General features: G+C 37.1%; 1 protein-coding gene across 1 annotated transcript in view; it reads right to left on the bottom strand.

The window, feature by feature from the left end:
* Nucleotides 1–410: 410 nt before the first annotated feature.
* Nucleotides 411–22,027, bottom strand: part of PTPRK (protein tyrosine phosphatase receptor type K) — a gene marked incomplete at both ends in the record, with an annotated part of 369,996 nt that continues 348,379 nt past the window's right edge. Inside the window, 15 exons of the mRNA XM_079550348.1 lie at nucleotides 411–464; nucleotides 2,895–3,030; nucleotides 4,282–4,445; nucleotides 6,904–7,029; nucleotides 7,259–7,390; nucleotides 10,358–10,531; nucleotides 11,170–11,319; nucleotides 12,056–12,191; nucleotides 13,327–13,481; nucleotides 14,197–14,313; nucleotides 14,994–15,091; nucleotides 17,309–17,345; nucleotides 19,775–19,792; nucleotides 19,985–20,061; nucleotides 21,041–21,128. Of these exons, the coding sequence (XP_079406474.1) occupies nucleotides 411–464; nucleotides 2,895–3,030; nucleotides 4,282–4,445; nucleotides 6,904–7,029; nucleotides 7,259–7,390; nucleotides 10,358–10,531; nucleotides 11,170–11,319; nucleotides 12,056–12,191; nucleotides 13,327–13,481; nucleotides 14,197–14,313; nucleotides 14,994–15,091; nucleotides 17,309–17,345; nucleotides 19,775–19,792; nucleotides 19,985–20,061; nucleotides 21,041–21,128 (1,662 nt within the window). The remainder of the gene's footprint in view (nucleotides 465–2,894; nucleotides 3,031–4,281; nucleotides 4,446–6,903; nucleotides 7,030–7,258; nucleotides 7,391–10,357; nucleotides 10,532–11,169; nucleotides 11,320–12,055; nucleotides 12,192–13,326; nucleotides 13,482–14,196; nucleotides 14,314–14,993; nucleotides 15,092–17,308; nucleotides 17,346–19,774; nucleotides 19,793–19,984; nucleotides 20,062–21,040; nucleotides 21,129–22,027) is intronic.

The following is a 22,027-nucleotide window of genomic DNA, read 5'->3' as shown; positions in this document are numbered from 1 at the left end:
CACTGTTATTGTACTTTAACAATGTATCAAAAGGAAAAAAAAAAAAAAGAAAATTAATACCATATAGGAAATATTGATACATGCAACAGATGGTCGCTCTACTGTAATTGAGAGACGGCTGCATATACAAACACTGAAAAGTCCTAATTTGCGCAAATCTCTTCTGACTCTGGTTTTCATTAAATAGTATTTATGTGGCACTAAATGTTGATACTGTATACAAGCATAGAAACAGATTGAATTCTTTTATTAAGATACACAACTTCATAAGAAAAATACTTTGCATTTAAAATTTAAAACCCCCCCTCCCCCCTCTTCCCCTAAAATCTTTCTTCACAGGATCAAGAACTGTTGTCAAAACAGCGTAATGAGATTCAGATATTTGGTGAACTTTGTCACATCCATTCCAACTAAGAGGATTCCAGATACTCCAGTGCAACGTCATAGCAGAAGCGATACTGCTCCTTTAAGGGAGAAAGGGAAAAAAGTAATAAAGTTAAATTGACGTTCTAAATCATTAAACAGCAACAATGACTACAAACAAGAATAGCCTTTTCTGACTACTAAACAATTTTAAATTCAAGACTGACACACTTGGGTTGGTTTCCTTTTTTTTTCCTCTTTTCACTTTTCTTCTTTCACCCCTCTATTACACAAGTGTATTACCAGCTCTGACTTATAAACAAACCATAACCAACGAAATATAAAAAATAAACCTGACCATGAAATGCAATGATTTACTTCTCCAATTTTTTCAGCTTTTGAACTGGTTATCAAACATGAGAATCTCTCCTATCAGCCAGAACATTTTTGCAGTGAAGCTGCTCAACTCTGAAACACCATGTACATGTAAGTTAGCTGATATTCAGCAGGTAACTACTGCTTTGACAGCAATATAGAGAATACTGAACTATGACACTACGCTGCCCTGGGTCTGCATTTTTTCAATAGCTCTGATGTAATGCCCAGGATATGAGAATGCACATTTAAAAGAGAAGTTAGAGCTCAAAAGTTCAACATACTTAGTATTTCCTACAACAACCCTGCTGTTCAGAGCTGGTACTCGGGGAAAGGGAGGAGAAAGGAGAGAGGAGAAAGCAGTGAGAATTAAAAACAAGAAATGAACTCAATCCTTATTGTCCTTACCACCAAACAAAACAAACCTGCTTTTGTGATTCATTCTTGGTTCAAAATAAGCCAGTGTGATCAATTAGCAGGAAATGGTAGGGATATCTTAAAGGTTTTATTGTGCTGCTTTTTTGTGTTATCTGATCATGCTGTTGAATGTAGGGCACATGACAATGTTGTATATTGGTTTTCCTGGTTTGTTTTCTAACTAATGACTCAACAGCTGCTGCTGTTCAAGAGTTCTGAATAAAAACCCACAAAGCACAGCAATACATAACTACAGAAATTCAATATCTGCAAATGAAAACTGCACTGGAATTCAGGACTATTTTGAAATTAAATATAAGTTTTCAGACTATTTATCAGAAAAAGACAATCTACCTTGGCCTCCCTTTACAGTGACAAAAGTAATTTTCCATGTGATCAGACCAGTTTTCCTCACAGCAGTGAACTGAAATCAAGGCAGCAATTCAATATGTTGCATCTCAGAAGTCTATAGCACAGCAGATTGTAAAGTATTTGCAGCAAAACAAGCAATACCTAGACCAATGTTACTGCTGCTGCAATATGTTCTAGTTGTTAACACGTTAACCATTTTTTAATTTATGCAGTAGCAATGGATGGAAGTGATACACATTAATTAAGCAAATCGTGCCACAGAAGCTACTTGATACTAAACAAGCACTGACACCTGGAAAAAGGGCAGTGTAGGAAAAGACAGCTACAGCCATTTTGCTCAATATGCAAGTTCACAAGGTCAGAAGCAATTTTCAGGATGTATAAACTGCAAAACATTTTTAATTCCGATTGGCATCCCTGAATCTTATGCTGTAGGCAGCCATCTGGCTGAAAAGTGACACTGGCTTCTGGCAGCGTGAGAGTCAAATGGCAGAAGCACCAGAGCACTGTCTAACCTGCTTTCACATTCAGCTACAAGGAGGAAAAAAAATGCATTTGGAAGACAGAGGAATTTTTAAGCACTTTCCATGATGTTCAGTTTTGGTGACTGAAGTGATTAGACAGACAGATATGCATTCATGTATACAAACACATTCAGAAGAGCGAAGGTCATTTTGAGTTCTGCCAATGTACATACAAATACTTTGTTTCATCTTGTGGCTTTGCTAATTCAGGCTTATGTTGTTTATGTATTCCCATACTAGATCCCATAGTCTTTGACTTTTAAGTGCTGAGGTATCATTTCTGACTACTAAAGGTAGAGTAACAAACACTAGCATTATTCAATATAGCTTCCAAAACAGCAGTTATTATAAAGAAGTAAAATATACGGATCTCCTTTACAGCTTCTTCCTACCAAGAAGAAATGCCTTGTTCTGTGAAATTTCAGGATGGCTTCTGTGAGCACAATGTGCCACAACTTCTACTCTAATAGTCCAGGTTCTTTTGAGAAATTAAAGATCAGCCTGTTAAATGAGAATGTCCTGTGAAAGTAACAGTATCACTAAAAGATAACTAGCATAAAAACTTAGCCTGGCCTCTCATGATGCTGACTAACGTGTACACACAATAAATTTCCACCATAAGTTGTTATGTTTCTGAATTTTATGCTCACACTAAGAATTAGATCAGCCTCTGCTCAATATGTACTACAATAAGGGGGTGTAAAGACAAGTCACCTTCTCTTAGCTCAAGTCCCACATAGGGTTGCTTTGATTTATGGACACAATACTGCATGCAGCTCACAGAAGACAAGTCTCTGGCTCCCTGGCCACTTGTAGTAATTCTGTTGGGCTTTTTTTGCTTACCGGAGTTTCTACCATGTTGGGTTTACTGTTCCTCAAAGTCTTCACAGCATGGAAAACATCAACCACATTCTGCCTTTTTACCATCTCAACCACAATGCCGATGGCACAGAACATCCCACTCCGGCCACCACCATTTCTGTACATAAGGAAAAGAGCTGATTAAATGTCACTATAGCAAAACAGGGCACCCAGTGCATGCTTCTGTAAGCGTAAGTGACTTGTGACTCCCGCAAAGAGACAAGGTTTTGGCAATCATCTTGCAGCTCCAATGGGTTTGGTTTGGTCTGAGACATTCTGTGTTTCTGACCTTGCTCTCAATAACTTCTTTTGAACCCTGTCTTTGCAGACCACCATGCCATCCAGCTGTGTTATAGCTCAATTTGCATTTAAAATTAGAAAGCAAATTCAATGGCAAGTACAATACTTTCTGTTTAGTTCTGGAAAGAGGCTCATTTGACTTATTTTAGAATATGGGGATTATCCAGCTAGAGCAATGCCAAGGCACCACTGATTAGGTATTTTGTTGACCTTTATGGATACTTCTGAACTATGTTAATCTTCACTTTAAAGAAAGTTGGATAGGTGCTTTTTTCTTGCCAAGTACAAATAAGCCACAATGTTCCATGGATACAAGGATGAGTGGGTGGAAAGTGGCCACAAGATAATTCCAAACATTTATGCAGAAACTTTTTTTTCCCTTGTAAAGGAGAAATTTGTGATTTACTTTTAAGATTTAATTTTTTTACTTAAAGATACATATAAAGGAAAGAGATTGGGAGAAAAAGATACTGCGTTTTTAAAATATCTTTTTAACAAATCCTTTTTAACAGGAATTTTTATTGCTAATACTTTTAAGGAACAGAGCAAGTGTTTTTTTGTTTTTTTGTTTTTTTTTTAATGTCAGTATTAACAATATTTTTAGGATCACACTATAGAATTTTTTCTAGATCTAGGCCTTCTGGAATAAAAAAGAACACAAGACAAGCCAGAGGTACACAAAAAACATGACCTTTGTCACTCAGTATAAAATACTATGTTATTTGTCAAAACTTAAACTGAGCTGCAGAAATTCATCTGAACATATTTTGCACTTGAAAAACATGCTATCAGGTACAGAAGACAATACACAGTATCATTTAGGATCATAAAAAAAAATACTCATGGTACCTTGACCTGAAACAAACCTGAAAGTTAACCAAACCTGAAAGTTGACCAAAGTTTGGCCTGCAGTACCAGGGATACATTTTCTTTCTTTTTTTCTTTTTTAAGCGACAAAGATATCCATAGGAACATACCCATTAGAATCCCACTTGAACATGCAAAGAAAAGGAGTAATTTATATATATTTGTTCGAAGAGCCGTTACTGAGTTTCTCAGAATCACTCACAGACAATGAATGATGGTCCGGCCCTCCCCTTCTTCACATTCCTCCTGCCATTTTTCAACCTGGAGGATTAATTTCAAGAAGGATCTCTTGGAGGCTGGTACATCTCTGTGAGAAGCCCATCCCAAATACTGGAATTGCTGCACCATTAGATAGCCCTCTTGTGGCTGAAGGAAATCAAAGAGGCTTAGGTCAACATGGCACCCTTACATCTAGGTTGAGAAAACCCACATATACAACTAATATGGTACAAAAGTGTTTATATTATTGACAGATTACAACACGTATACTTTGCATATCATAGGGTCTCAATTAATACTTCTTGGGCTCAAAAAAGATTTAAAAAGGAAAAAAATGTAAATATTTTCAAGACAGAGTCAATGCTGATCAGTCAGTATTGCAACCTATCCTCACTTCTAAAAGGCAAAATTCTCAAGAGTCAGTGTATTAGGGAGTTCCATTCTTAGCTTCAGAACCATCATTGTTGAATTCCCAGAGCTAGAGAAATGCAGAGACACATGCCGTTAGCTACGTTTTAAACCTTCCCATGCATGAACTAACCCCATTATAAATAAGCAAGTAATATTCAAGTATCTTCTTCCTTAAATAACGTCTTCCTTTTCTGTCAGACTATTACAGTCATGAGGGCCTTGTTGCCAGTTTGAGCCTTCCACGTGGTAGATCCTTTAGAATTGTATTAGGATGACAAGAGAAGCCTCAGCTACTGGAAAAAGCCTGTTAAGTTTCTTGGAGTGGAGGCAGGTGAAAAGTAAAAGGAATATGCATTTTGTAATAGGGAGAACAGTGCACAGAAATATTTAGAAAAAGATATTAAGGCAAAATGGATGGAAAATGAAGAGAAAAAGAGAATTAGAAAATCAAAACAGAAAAAAACTGAAAAAGCAATAAGAAATGAACAGGAAAAAAAAAAAAAAAAAAAGGAAATTAAACATGCACCAACAAAAAAGTGTCGTAGCATAATATTTACCACCATCCCCATTCCTCTGCTTCCTGTAGTTTCCAAACAGGGCATGAAGAGCTGGTTTTTTTTTTGGTTTTTTTTTTCCTTGACTCTGAATGTAAGCAAAGTACAATTTACAGAAGAAGCTAGTCACACACAGATTGCCCTTTTTACTTGAAAAAAATCAAAGTGTGACCAAAATATTAGTTAAAAAAGAAAAAGGTTTGTATATACTCTGGTTGTTCCAAAGTAATGCCTCCTATTTATTTCCATGGACACAACAAAAGATACAAAGAGTGTAATAACACTGTTTGATGGAGCAAATTCTCAGCTGCAGAATCACAGAATCATAGGGAATCATCAGAATCACAGAATCATACAAAACAGTGCTTTTAGACTCAGACACCCCTATTAGCCAATTTGCGTCAGTGAGCTCATTGAAAAGCTCTTCTTTTTGCACTGTGAGAGCCTTGAATGGCCATCCTCAACATGCCTTGTCTTTCATGTCACTGTCACCACTGCTGAAACGCACCACCCACTGCCTCATTGTGCTCACATCCACTGGTCTCCATCAATGTTCAGCAAGCATCAATGAATGTCCGTGGGTACAATTTTTTCTGCATGGAGAAATTCAATGACACCCTTGTGCTTCATATGCACTTCCATGTCAGACACCATTCTATCACACTGCCCCTCTGCTGCCATCTGTCATACAGCAACAAAATGTAATAGAATATTGGCAGGAAGGTTCAACCTCTACTGCTATACCACCAACATCTGCCTCTGATGTTGTGAGCCAAAATAATAACACAGGAGGCACTGCTCTTGAAGTTTGTAACAGCAATTGTTCAACATTAATGAAAGTTAAAATTATACTACAAACCACAGTTGGTGGCTAGTATCTAATATTAGATGGTGGCCTGATCAGTATTAGCTGAATAATACAGTACGTCAACCAGGGGCTGCTGGTTAACTGCACAGATACATCTGTATCTTTTTACTTGTAGGCAACATAAATAAGTGATTTATAGAGGTGAGCAAGAACAGACACTGTGTTGCAAACAGGGTTTGATAAAATGCTGTGACAGTGTGAAACACTTTGGAACAGCAAAGAGACAAGACAACGTGTGAAAGAACTGACAAAATTGCAAGACTGGCATTGGTTCTGAAGTTAAGAAAAGGTGACAAAGGTAGGTTAAGGTACAGTGGTGCAGAGTCCTCCAGAGGAACTTTCAGAGTTTTTTCACACCACGCTTTATAGGATGTGTAGTTCTTGGAGTTAAAACTGAGAAGGTGCTCGTTGCATAACCACTTTTGAGTGCTGCAGTTGCTGATGTAGGATGGGAAACATCTCATGGAAGTTGCAAATAAAATGCCTGTCACTACATGCTCTTTACATGGATATCCCTTTCTCCATACACTGACTAAACAGAATCCTTCTCACACAACTTTTGCTTACATGGAGAATATTACAGAGCAGTCACTCATCTCACTGTTCTCTCTACCTAATGGGTAGCTCTAGTATAGCCCTGGAAACTAGCATTAGACTTTAGTACTTTAATTTTTCTGTCGAAAGAACATTAATATTTTACTACTATTCAAAATTAAAAACCAGAATAGCCAAGAGAGTGTTAAAAACTGTTACATGTTATGATAATGCTTACTCTTGTTAGATTGCATATCCTGAAAATTCGGTTTATTACATCGCAGTCCATTGAACAAGACACACATTCCACTTGAATGGGACCGTAACGCAGTATTCCTTCTTCAGGCCAGTACTGTGGGCAGCCCTGTGCCAGAGCAAAATGGGTATAAATAAATGTTAAGTTACAACGGGAGCATTGTCTTACACCACTGTAGACACCACACCTGGCCTTTACTTGTATTAGTTAGTTGCTGTAAAGAAGAGCAACAGAGTAACTGTAAAACAGCCGCACTGCTCAACATCCTGATCATGTAGTGGGTGCAGAGATATTAAAGCACGTGACAGTAAATGGAAAACTCAAGCCCCGAACTAACCTGTGCTAAGTCGACCTCATTTAACATCACAAGAGAAGTACAGCCGTAGTCATACACTAATCTCCAGAAATCCTTCACAGTGTTTGGTAAAGGATGTTGCGTGACAATAAAAGCTGCCGGCTGCCTGTAGCTCTGCAAAGGCAAACAAATTTATTAGCAATTGGTAGAGGAAGTACTTCTTAACTTCCGCTCAAACTCCACAACAAAAAACAAACTATAAATAGAACAAAGCTGTAACATTAATTACAGCAGATTTCACTGAAGGTGGTGTTACAAATACATCACTGCGTCAAGTAAGAACAAGGATGCTGCTGTGCTCAGGTCTGTGACCTCCGGTGATGGGCCATGTACCACAGTTCAAATGCGCAGATGGCACAGCAGAGGCTCTGGAGGGCTCTGCTCAGAAGCTGAGGCTCAGGGCCGTGCCATTCCAGGCACTGTGCCAGGGAGACTCAGCAGACAACCTGTTTCCATTCTGCACTTAGAAGTGGTAAAAGTCCTAGCTAGTCACCCTGCACACACGAAGACACATGCCAGCTCTGTAACTGAGATGCAGACAAAGCTCATCCCTGACAGTGTACTGAGATGCAATCCCAAGCTGATGGCAGCTTTTACTAGACTTCAGTCCGGGTCATCAGAATTACTGAACTGACTTCCATGACAAAGCAGAGGATAAACAGCAAAATACTATTTTGTGTAAGGACAGAAGATTCTGTTTCATGCTTGCTGTGTTATGCACAAGTACACAGGGTTTTCCAGCCCAGCATAAGTTGCCTGAGATACAACTAACAGCAGAGGGGTTAAGTCTCTTTAGAATGTGACTTGCTAGCAGCAATCAGAAGAAAAAAGAATGGCAGTTTTATGCAGACAATCTGCAACTATGCATGGCAGAGTTCTGCAACAAGGGAACTGGCAAGAAAGCACTGATAGGTTCATCTGAGAAAAAAAGTAAGGACATGATACCCTTGTTAGGCTTATGGGAACCTAAGTGTCAAGTTTGAAGTAAAAATTCTGGGACTTCTGTTCACAATGCAGGGATCCCCACACTAAGTACTTAGCACCTGTACTGGCACAAAAGCATTTAAGATGCTTTTTACTGAAATAAGTAGATTACATTAGCCTAGAAGAGGGACATGGCAGGGCAGCTTGCTTGCTTGCAGATTGGCATGAGGGAACTTCAAATGCAATATATCAATAAGTCCTCAGAGAGCACAGTTTGAGTCCAGGAAGGAAAAATACTTTTTCCCTTTCTACTTACTGTAAATTGTGAAGATAACAAACTAATGCCTTTAGTATCAGTGCTTATTTGACAATAAAATAAGGAAGAGGACAGTTTTCTCCCTATAGTTTGCTATCTTTTCCCACTGTGTGAAGTATACTGAGGTGCAGCCTGTGTCCTGCTTCCTCCATCTATTCAGGTAGCAAAGAGGAACATCAGCTGTCAATTCTTTCCTTATATTTTTAAGAAATAGAAAGAAGCTGATGCTTTCCTAGCCCTTTCCCCATCATTTCTGGTTTCTCCTGAGACAAGAGCTCATACTGAGATTAAGATGATCAGACCTTCAAAAAGAGCAGGCAGGGTATCTGCTATCACACTGGGAAGCAGACACCTTTTTGTGGGAACACAGGAACAAATACGCTGTGGAAAGAAGAAAGTTTCTATTTCTGTTTTGCTACTGAAACTCTCCTTTCCCGGCAATGAGATTCTCTTTTCCGACTAAATCAGTACTAAAAAAAAATGACAAAAAAAAGCAAAAACAACCCCCACCCTTTCATCAACCAAATTTTTAACTGTACTTACTGCCTTGTTATATGCATTCTTTGTAATATAATGTTTTCTGCTGCTTTCTTTCCCTTTATTACTATCATTTCAGTCTGTACAAACTTGCCTCCATTAACATGCTGCTTGCTTTCTCTCTCTGCCTTCCACACTGTTACACACTCAGATTCTTTCTGCCATACCACCTTTAGTCTCTATTGTTTTTCTTTCTCCCCAAACACTCCTTCACATAGATGTGCTGGTTGGTCTCTGTAACATCAATTTTATCCAGGTGCTTCATGTAATTTTAGCTGCAATTCTAAACAATTTTGACTGCTACCAAAATTCTACTCACTACTCTAATTCATCCATTCAGCCTCTATGATTCTGTAATGGATTAGTCTCACACATGCTACTCTATTTTTCTGGCACAATAGCTAATTGTGAGATCAGGAACTGTATTTTGCTAGTAGTTCAAACATTTCCTGCACTAGCTCAGGAACAAATACCACTCAGTCCTGTTGACTTTTGATGCTATTTACCATTTTATTCCAGAATCTCTTCTTGACACTGCAGTTTCTGACAAAAATACATTTTTGAGGAAAATGAGATGTTCTGAAAATCAGGCCACTTACTGAAGTATTTACAGTAAAAAGAGGCTTTGGAGGCCTAACTTTGGCAGTGTTAAAGGAAGGCAGAGGCAGGTATCTGACAGCATGTCTGATGAGCCTTTTTATCAACAAGACATTTATAAATAGGTTCACCTCCATTCTTTCCATTACTTCACCTTTTTTCCCTGAGAGTACTTCTGCCACTCAAACTTCAAAGATTAAAAATCTTTATATGAGAGCTACAAGTCAAAATACAAACAATAAGAAAAAAAAAAAAACCACAAAACATCTACCCCCCAAGCATATCAAAGAAACATTTTGCTTCCTCTCTCCCTATCTCTTTTACTTCAACATACATAGATTTTCTCCTAAAACAGATAGTAACCTCATCCTTAGGTTGGTAATATTTACTTCCAGATAAGCATAAGATTTTTTGAGATCCTGCTGTGATTTTGAGGTCTGGAAACTTAAACCTTTATTTAATGGTGTTGATATGGAGAGCTTTTCAACGGGTCATATAAGTATGCAAAAGACTGAAGATACCAAACCTTCTGATCCAGCAAAACAAGCTGGTGGGGTTTCCTTCCCATTTGCCACCTTTCTTTGTTAAGACTGTTTTACTGGGCACTATGCTAAGAAAGAATTACTCTTTCTTATACTAGTAAGTGTTCTCTCATATTACACAGCTTTCCATGGCACCGTACGTAGACAAAGAAGACAGTCTCTTACATCCATAAGAGCTGCATTGATGTAGTTGCTGCTCTCCCCATCAATAGTAATTAAGAAGGGCAGACATCTGTCAGGTGGCAGCATATCCATGAAGCGGTTCTTGTCATGGTTCCTTGGCAAGCAAGCTATGCTGCAGTCCTCGGCTTGCAGGCGAGGGGTAACAGAATTCAGGGTCTAAGAAAGAGAGGAGACTTGTTTTAATACATTGGCCTTACAGACAACATTCTCAAGATTCACTAAGTTATTAATTTAAAATATTGCAATGTGAGAAAACATAAAGCATTAGCAAACAATTTAGCAAACAAACAAACAAATCTTATGTGTTTTGATGTGAATAAAAATACATTTCAAATAAGAGCTCCTATCTGTATGATAAGGTTACTAAGGCTTTTTGAGGGCATTAAAGATGCTCTGAGTATCACTGAATGGCTTCCACCAGACACCATCCCCTCTGAAAGGAATAAAGCAAAGAGGATCCTTTGGAGTTCTAAAGAGCTATGCCTTCACTGTGCAAATGCAAGCTGAAACTCTCTCTGGTTCTCAGCCAGCGCTCTTTATTCCAGACAGATACTTACTGAAATGTTATTCAAAGAGTAGTATTTCATATTTAAAGTAACTCTGCAAAGCATGTAAACATGGATACTTTATTTTGTGGAATACAAGTAAGAGATAAAATGCTATAAATATGATATGAAAACTCTTTCCCTTAAAATAAATTAAATGTATCTACAGGCAAAAAAAAAAAAAAAAAAAAAAAAAAAAAAAAAAAAAAAAAAGTTGACATGTGAAGAGTTAGTAAAAGCTGTGAATACCTGAAACTCATCTTTGAGATGTGAAGAGTTTGTCTGAGAGTCTATTCTAATCATATCAAAATAAGCAGCTTTGAATTCACAGACAGGAATGGCAGTTTCCCCACACAGGCAAGCTTCTAGAATGGCATCATGAATAAAGATGTACTGCTCCTACCAAATTACACAAAGAAACAAGAATTATTGTCATTTAAAAACAACCAATCTTTCCTTCTTTTCAGAAAAATAGATCTGCACAGTATAAAACTCAAGGTACTGTCCATCATTAATTAATCATTAAATACTGCTTTAGTACAAACAGTCTTGTCATAATTGGGAACCAATTTTAAGTTAGTAAAACTTAAAAGCTCAGACACGGCAAATTATTTGAGGGGCTCATTTTTCTAATGGTGCTTATGGGTTTCTGTATATACAGAACCTGTATAATTCTGTATATACAGAATAAGGGACTTGCTGTCTTTTTTCGTTTTGTTTTTCAAAAATAGCTTTTCTTATAGTAGTAGCAGAAAGTGTAAATTGCTTCAAGCACTACCTGTGATTAGCAATTATTTGGCATGCTGTGTTCTCCTTGTGTGTGTGTGTGTGAGCTAGTACACCAATTACCTAGTAGCTAGGTTGGTTGTAAAATCAAGTGTGTCTCAATAGGAAGTATTTCTTCCCATTATTTTTCTGGCTTTCCCTTTGTTACAAAGTCAGGCAAGTACTCACTTGTATGATGACAGAAAGAGCTGACAGGCTTGTTGCATGACCTTGGCACACAGCAGTGCCTCCCATGGAGGCAACTGCCCCCCAGCTCTTGTCCACTGTCTGCTCTTTGGCTAGTAACAGTGAAATTCTGACCAGGCATATTTCAGAAAGCATCAGGTACTTTGAAGAAAAACTACTATACCTCTGTCTGTACCATGTTGATGCGACGGGACCGTAATGCTTTGACGCAGTTGTAGATATCCACAACGCCTTCTCTTTCTGCCATGTCTAGCATGATATCAATCACAATATAGCAACCTGTGCGTCCAGCACCAGCACTGAAGAGGAGCAGTAAACACTGTTAGAAATAGTTCCATGAAAACACCTATAAAATTTATAAACTCTCTGCTGTGAGCATTATTTGTAAAACCATCCAGTTCTTTTTTCATCACAACCACTACCAAATATTTATTTTCTCTCTTTCATAATGTCTTTTAAAAATTTTGGTGTGCCCCAAACAACCACTTTTAATCAGATTTGATTAACTAAGAAATAGCAAAAAAGCATCTGTTTTTCTCTTTTTAATCACCTAAATCAATACATAGAGTAAAAAAGAAGTTAGGTGAAATTAAACTTGGAAGATGATTAAGCTCTTCAAAATGCACATTATGCACTTCAAAATATGACAGATCTTGTCTTTATTTAATAAATGATTAGGGATGATTTCTAAGTGATACCTTACAGTCAGAAATTAAAGTGTTCATTTTATCAGCCAAGCACTAAACTGGTTTCGGCAGCACAGTGTCCCACAGATTCTCGCTTGATTTATTTCATTTTTATATAAACCGAAGATAATTTTTGCATAGAGAATTTTAAAATTTTAAAATCTGTATAGAGTTAGTAACTTTATCTGTAGTAATTGAAATGTAAATGTAATTGAACATTTGATAAGCTGAAAGGAAATCATCAAAAGGCTGTGGCTTAACAATACAACCCTTGCAAAACTTGCACAGGAAACAACAGCCTGTACCTGCTGCCACTAACCTCATTCTATCTTCATTCATCTACTTGTTTACATAGATTAAATTAATAATCTGTTCCAATACTATATATAACGTTAGATTATCAAACAACTCTATCTACATTTCTTGAATGCTGTCACAAAAGTAGACTGTAGGTTACCTAATGGTAGCCAGGATGGCAGCCAGGAATATAAAACTACTTTAGCTGGTGCATTTCTTGCCAGAAAAAGCAAATCTTTGTCCATACCAGATAGGAAAGCAGTATTAGAATTCAGCTATTTTCAAATGTTGCTGTAGACAACCAAATCCTACTGCAACGTGAATCAGGTAATTCAAAATGAAAAAAACAAAACCCAAAACACTTCAAAATGATGAATGCTTCAGAAGAAACTATTACAAATGCTCCCATACGCAGCTGTGGAAAAAATCAATCTACCACATCTGCACACACCTGCAGTGGACGACAATAGGTCCTGCACTAGGAGGATTAGATAATTTGACTCTTCGTATAAATGAAAGCAGGCCTGTAGCATTGTAAGGAACTCCATGATCAGGCCAGCCAGTGAAATGAAACTGTTTGACTTCACGGATTTCATTGTAGCCTCTCTGTAAAAGGCGAAAAAAAAAAGGTTATGAATTTCAAAGTATTTCACAGATAAGATATCCTTTGACTCAAATAATGGCATCAGTGATTGAACCTACATGCCATTTTCATCATTTCCCCGATTATTTAAAGCTAAGAACATAGGAAGTGTAAAGACGTTATTGTATTTTAATTTCCATTTTGAAGTTCATCATTCTTTCTTTTGCTATTATAGTATGCTAGTTTTGCCTCATTAGATAGTTTTCCTATACTTAGATGCAATTTGCATCAATTTCCAGAACTTCTGCTCATTGACAGTAAGTTATCAACATCCACAGGCAAGTATAATAATGCATCAGTGGACCACAGCTGTATCATATATCTTGCATTCACAGAGTTTGTTCTTTGATTAACTGAGATTGGCTCAGCTGCATTCAGGGCAGAGTGAAATGAGATGAATGGCATGATTCCTAGCAGAGTACCTGAGCTCAGCTCAGAAGTCTGGCTACAGAGAAAAGGTGAATGTAAGAGAGAGGATGGTAGCAGTCAACATTTCTGGGGAAGCTGAAACCCAGAGAGACATGAGTGGAAAGACCTGGTGCTATGGCTGCCTATGCAGTGGGCTTAACCAAACAGAGGGATTTGGTATCCCACCTGAACACATGGAAGCACAGTCCCTGACTTACTTCTTGCCATCAGGGAATAGCATTTTTCTAAGCCCTTTCAAAATGTGCTCACCCTTCCAAGAGTGAAGGTCCTGACCACGTACTCTGCCAGGGGCTCCATCTCTACACAAGTCACCTTGAAGTCACCATAAACTTCTGTGTCATCAGGCCAATACTTGTAACACTTGACCTAAATATAAAACGAGGAACCACTTCACATCCAAGAAAAATAAAACCTTGAAGATATGTTACTGCACGTACTATGTTACACCATACTTTTCCAAAATGACCACAAATGCATGTGACTTGTCATAGCTAATGGTTTCTCTGTCAGGTTAAATACTAGTTACAGGGAGTTTATGCTTCTTTATATAGCTGCAGTTACACACCAAATTCATTTCTAAATTAGCTTTTTTTAAAATTTTAGTGTCAAACTATGGGATACATTTCCACTTATGTTAAACTGGGATGCATTTCATATCAGTAATCAAACCGTTGCAAGTAATCCCAGATATATTATTCCCTGAGGGATGTTACTGCTATTGTAAACAATTTGCTGATTTCTAGTCACTGATATAGAAGCACATTTAATCACTACTCCACTTACTGTGCTCATTTCAGTTTCCTAATATGCAAAAATGAATTTTGTCTTCAGATGATTTTTCACTCAACAAAAACAACATAGCATCTGTAGTTATCTGTATATATAGCTCGCACAATACTGTAATCTGCAGTGATGTGTGGACTGTCAATTCTCCCCTTTTCTCTTCTCTCCTCTCCTTCACAGGACTTGCTTACATTCTGCTAGTGACAAGTTTTGTCAGCAGGTTTTTCTTTAGGCCCGCAGTATCAGAAGAAACAAAAACTTACTCTTCCAACTTCCACTAAATTTGTGACCATCACAACACAAGCCGATTGCTCCTGCCATATCATTCTCCAAAAATCATACACAGTCTCATGAACTGGACCTGTAAGAAAAATGCCAGGTGACACCATGCAGCAAAATAACAGACAAAGCGAATGCTAAAAATAAAATCCATTTCTTTACAGAGCTGGCATGCATGAATGCACTTGCTCAAAGATGAAAGCTTCATGAAACCACATTATCACACCTTCACAGCAGTTTCCGGCCTACATTGTTATTGCTAACCAGTGCTCAGTTTTCTCAGTTTAACTGAATTACCACATGAAATAAATTAATCACTGGAAGTGGCTTGAAAAATACAAGGACACAACAACACGTGACTAAAACTATATTAGGTTTGCTTTACATTTTTTAATTAACATGTTGGGTATGAGTTTCTTTGGATGTTCACCAACTGGTAGTAATACCAGCAGTGGGAGAGTGGCACAGACTGCATTCACTGCCATCTCAATGCCAGCAAAGTGAGCAGCCATCAACAACAGATGCTGAAGCACAAAGGACATTTTAACTTATTTAAGTACACTTCTGAGGAGAAAGCAAGGAACACTAGTTTAAGTTTTGCCTCCTGCTCTGCTGCAGAGATCAGATGCATTTGGTTGAGTGACAGTGACTTTTGGCCTGTTACACCTATCTCAGAAACAGCACCCTACCACAATACAGCAGTACTGTAGCACTGCTGTGCATGACATGCACACAACTTGATCCTTCATGTAGTATGTTATAGTTTAAATGAGCAGGTAGCTCAGGACCATACAGTTGTTTGCTGACTCTGCCCCTTCCCAGTGGGATGGGAAGAAAATTAAAAAAAAACAAAACACAATGAAGTAGAACTTGAAGGTTGAGATAAAACTACTTATTAAGATAAAGTATAATAGTTGTGACTATATATGTATATATAAAAGTATACAAATTGTGACAAATTGCACAAGCAATTGCTCTCCAACCCCTGACTGATGCCAACCTAGCCCCACAAACAGCAGAAGGGAGGGAAATGAACGCCCACTCCTTTCAAAGCTCTCTTTCCTAACAATGTCATACGATATGGAACACAATATGGAATACCACTTTGGCCAGTTTAAGTCAGTTGTCCCGATTCTGTCCCCTCCCAGCTTCCTGGGCTCCCCCCAGCCCTTTGCTAGTAGGAGTTGAGAAGCTGGAATGGGGCTCTGTACCACACTGCTTTGCAGCAACTAGAAACATCAGTGTGTTATCAACATTGTTCTCCTAAAACCAAAACACAGCATCATACCAGACACCTTGAAGAAAACCAATTCCATCCCAGTTGAAACTAAAACAATATGCACACTAAAGCAGCAACAAATTTTTGTGTCCTGCACACAGTACAGCGTGCTACAATTTACACAGTAAAACAAAAATAAAATACAAATGTAGACTTAACCATAGAGACACCAGCTTATATAGCAGTTGCACATAAATAAAAAAGTGTGGACTGAAATGTACACATCCTGCTTTAAAACTAGCATTTAGTTTGCCCCTTTTCGTGTGGATCTACAATCAACCAAGGGCACTAATAACAAGATATTTCCAGCCAGATATCTGATTATACTCCCAGATGAAATAATGACACTTCTAAATCTAATTATTTTTATTTTAATTCATAGCTCCTGGCATTTCATTGCAATCTTAGTCTAATCTATTCATTTTTCCTCACTGTGAGGAGTTCTATCAGAAATACAAAATGAATAATCTCCATAAAAATTCAATTTTTTCCTTACTCCCCTTTTTATTTAGTGTCATGTTATACTATAACGATTTTCCTCATTTCTTCTACAGAGATGCTTTGTCCATCTTGGGTCTTGCATTACCCAGATTTGCTGAGATAGTGCTAAACTTATCTTTCCATCTCCATCCTGGACTAAATCCATAACAATAAAATAAAACACTGCAATGTGCGGAAAAAAATGCCTTAAGACAGGTTGAAACCATTCTCTGTCCACATACTTCCGCTCTCTATTCATCTTCATAATTGGAAATCACAGCAATAGCTAGTGACTTTATCAGCTGAATGTATCACTGAAAGAATTGCTCCATATATAATTAACATGATGAATAAGAGCAATTCTTACACTTATTCACATTCCTCCTAAACATGCTATGTTAATTTACCATAACACAAGACAACAACTCACAACAATAATATTGGATATACTTTATTTTAATCTATTTTCATTTTAGAAAAATGCTGCTGCATATTGCGAAGAGCACTTATTAGGTTTGATTAATACTGACAGATTCTTACCTTGGGTTGCAATGTAGTGACTTGGTCTCTGATAGCCCTAAAAGAATAATACAAGTAGGTTTGAGTATCATATTACTATCAGGGAGGAGAAAATAAAAGCATGATGTACTACAGAATTCTTATGTCTAGACAACCTTTTCAGAATAAACCAATATTTAGGAACAGCACAAAGCTCAAATCCTAAAAAAGCTGTTAATGCTGAAAAGGTTTGAGTGACAACAGATAAAATGGAAATAACATCCGACTTGAATTGACACTGGACCTAAAAACTAGTCCTCTCTTGACATTATCTCCCCAGCCGAATACGAGGCATTTATTTAAAATTTGGTAAAAATTGTCTTTGCCATCAGATTATCTCAATAATTGATCAGTGTATTCAACTCTTTCAACATTACAAAAATACTAAACAAATCAAAAACAAAAATCATAAAAACATAATTTTGCTTTCTCTTTGAGTTACTATAAGGCACAAAGAGGTTTATACTCAATCCATAGATAAAATATTTCCTATGCCAGAGCTGGTCATTGTGGTATGTGCACAGAATCAAGGTCATATTGCAGGGGAATTAGCTGCAGAATTTTACACTACTGCACAAAGTGTGCATGTACTGAACTAGACATGATATGCACGAGTATATACACATACATATTTATATTTACATACGAATGTAGATATACAACTTTGCACAATAATCAAGCTTTTCCAATTAGTTGGGTATATGCCAATACTAACTATACTGCATGGCATTAAACAGCAATTGTTCGCATAAAAACTAAAAGACAAATAGATTCTGCTCTTGAGGAAGTCAATGAGACTGTATTTGGATCAGTGCCAGCAACATTATATACAAAGATGAAGGAAATATGCATTCCTGGTAAGAAGACAATACAAAATTTCACCACATGCAAGGAAAGGAGTAACTACAATTATTTCCTAAGTTAATGGGTTTATTAAGCAACTTGAATCAAGTATTGTATTACAGGGGCTCAGGAGTCCTTGGATTCCCAATATACAATTCTAGTTACTAAACGGAAGGATTTCAGTGTACCCAAGGAGTTCATATACTTTCCAATAGACTGCTTCATTATTTTGTCTAGATTGAAAACACTATCCTTTAGAGCTTATAAAATGACTTCTTAGCATCCTGCTCTTGACTTCACATGAGGACAAGACTGCATCAAAGTACTGGAAAAAAAAATTATCCTGGAGTCCATATGATCAAACCCCAACTTCAAATTATTAAAGTGCAACCTGTGCTACCCTCTTTAACATTCGGTAATTCTTTCCAGAAGAAGGTAAAAGTGTTACTTTAAAATTGCAGAATGCCAGCTTTAACTTGTAGCCTTCCTGTCTGGTTATAATGAGATCCAATTTACTTCTAAATAAGAAAAACAATGTCCTAAGGAAACTGGAATTACAACAAAATTGGGAGAATTTTCTTGTTTAAAGCCCCAGGCAAAACATCACAGGCCTAACACTTCAGAGAGACTGCCATATAAAGTATGAAAATAAAAAGACAGTGGTATACCTGGAGCTAAATCTTTTTATCCACGGAAGCTTAGACAGTTTTAAACAATTCATTGACTAACAGTGGACAAAAAAAATGAGTAATATGCAATTACAAAGAAATCAAACCCATGTATTTTAAAAACACATTTAATAGCCATTTCAGTATCATTTGAATTGCTATGAATACCACAAATCTTTTGTTCCTCATGTGTTAAAGTTTTATTTTGTTAACAAGAACACATGGCAGAAATAGTTCAAATTTCCTATTCATAACAGCTTCTTTTTAATTTATATTTTAATCAAAGTATTGAATTTCAATCTTAGGACTTTTTTTTCTGCAAGTGAAGAAATTTCTACTTCATTAAATGTATGTATCTATCTGTATGTTTGTGTATATACTTTGCAACATCAAAATTAGCACCTTACAAAAAATACCAGCTAAATATCATTTTGTCTACATTGTTGTTAAAAACAAACAAGCTAACAAAAACCACAAAAGCCATCATCACTCCCTGTTTGCCAAACAGATATTATAATTTCACAGGTACATATTCAAATGACTACAGAACAGTATACTATCCAGTTTCTCACATACAAATGGGAAGGAGAAAATAAAAGCTAGTGGGTGAAATCATTATCATCATTGAAAAAAGAAAAAAAAAAAAAAAGAAAAAAAAAAAAAGAAAGAAGCATACACTGAGTTTTCTTTAACAGACAGATTCACCCGAATTATCAAACAATATTCAGTGCTACGTTACAAGTCTAAATTAACTTTTCAAAACATGTACAAAACATATTCACACCAAAGGAAATTTTTTAAAGAAAGAAATTATATAAATCAGATGAGGCATGCACAGTTATCTTATGACAAAAATAGAAGAGCAAACTAATTAATAACAATATCTATATTAAATATTTACAATAGGATGTCGTTATTCACATATAGTGGTACTTACATCCCTGTACAGCCAAATCTACAGCCCAAACCAAAGTCAGATGTGAAAGAAAGCACAACAATGTCAGTGAGTACTAGGATGTAGAACAAGGAAAGTGTACATTTTGTTCTTAATAAAAGAAAGCTTTTGATAAATTTGTAGGCATAACATGCAAAATTTTCACATAGAGAAGGTAGTAGATTGAGAGAGAAAGCTGTGCAATCCACTCACATCTATGTAGTTGGCATTAATGTAATCTGAAGATGGATCATCTTCAACAGGTTGCAAAATCACCCTGGAGTGGTCATCTGTAAAAACCAAGTGGTTATGGTGCCTTTTTGAAGAGTGATTTTAAACTAAAATATTATGGTAAGTCCTCTAGAAAACCAAAATCAGTTGGCACAAGCACAATACAATTTTCAGCCCTTAAATGTAAGTGTTTACTTGGAACTACTAAGAGTCATTTTGTCTGTGATTTCCAATTACTTGAAAAACATCCATTAAATTTAATTAAGTGTAGCTGAAATGCATCACAGTGTTACATGCAGTGAAAGGACACAAAGAACCCAGGTTACTTGCTCAAAGTCCCCTTTCAAAACCAGATCCACTGATGGGCATCTAGAAATCCAGAAATAACGATTACTGTTTCCTTATTTCCAGCCCCAGTCTGTTTCAAGTTCATACTGACATTTTAAAGAAAATAACAAAGTCACAAAGTAGCCATGAGCAACACACTTTGGATTTGATGAAGATAACCCTACCAGTTCAGGGGCCTCTCCAGTAGCTTCTTTCCTGTACATTCAATCGCTTTTGTAAAACAATAACAAATTGCATTATCCCAGATGATGCATCTAAACTATTGAAACTTTATGCCTAAAGACAAGAGACAGAACTCTCTGATTTTAATCATGTTATTTTTAATAATCAGCTTTAAACAACTGCAATTCAGATGTACCAACAAGAAATAACATAAACCAGATAAGTTTTGAAGCTGTTAGTATTACCTGAAATAAATTATGACTGTAGGAACCTACTGCAGAATTAGCACCCCAACGAGTGTTAGCTTGTCACTGTTATATGCTTACCACAGCTTGTACAACAGAGAGGCAAAGAAAAAGTAAGTTGGAATATGAAGGACAAAAAAAAGTTCCAAAAAAGGCACTGCCATCCTTCTCTGATTGGGATACTTAGCAGGTACGCCACCAGGGACTTTTTAAGCAGAAGAGAACATGGAACAAATACTACAGGAATATGTCTATCACTAAAACCATGCACACTGATACTCACATGCTATAATGTTTCCATAGCGATTCTTTGCTCTGTTTTGATCCTTCTTAGCGACATCCCAAGAAGCTGACTGCCCCTCAAAGAAACTCTATAAATAAAAATTTTCCGAAAGAAAACATTCCGACCATTAATTTACCTCCAAAAATAACCATTTAAAAGAACTTCCCTACCATAAAGCAAGCTGGCTCTGCTTGTCCGCTCTGGCCAGCCAGACGGCACCACAGTCTAAAGAGGGAGGAAGGCTCTTCCTCCCCGTGACTGATATGGGTCAATGAGTAAGTCACTGAGGGAATCCAGATCTCAAATTCTGCTAGAAGGCTAAACATGCACAGAAACCCTTATTACAAATGAACCACTGCAAGTTGAGAAAACACAGGTAGATTAATCACCCTTCTTACAGAATGTCATAATATGCAGCCTGTTTACAACAACATTACATTACTTTCCTCATACAGTTTTGTGCAATGGCTTTTCTTTCTACAGAGCCATCAGAAAGCCTCCTCTGTCAGTGTTTATTGTTCGTGTTGTTTCTACTCATGTCCCTCCCTCTAGCCAATAGCAAAATTATTTAGTATTTTTGATCTCTTCTTAAGAGTCTGATCTCTCAGTAGTGACATATGTAGACTTTGCTCCTCTTGGGATTTCTCTTCATAGCCTGTAGATATTTTACAGCTGTTGCAGGTCTATACTACTGCCTCCTTCCAGATGTTCTCTTATCCTGAGCTGGACAAGTTAGATCCAGAAAGTACACAGCAGCCATGGAAACAAAACTTTAATGCACATGCAGAAGCACAAGCCAGGGCAAAGATGTCACATATGGAAGTAGAGAAAATAGTAAGCAGGACAACACCTGATACGGGATCAGGGACAACCCTCCCCAAGCAGTCCTTGACACTGAAGGTAGGCAGAGTGTAACGAAGTGTATTTAAGTAAAAGAGAGGAAAAGAGAATAATATTCTTTTAAAAACCACACATTTATTTAGTCCA

This window comes from Tetrao urogallus (assembly GCF_951394365.1).
Source record: "Tetrao urogallus genome assembly, chromosome: 2".
NCBI classification, from domain to species: Eukaryota; Metazoa; Chordata; class Aves; order Galliformes; family Phasianidae; genus Tetrao; species Tetrao urogallus.
The sequence above is the reverse complement of the archived record's forward strand: the minus strand, read 5'-3'. Positions and strand labels throughout refer to the sequence as shown.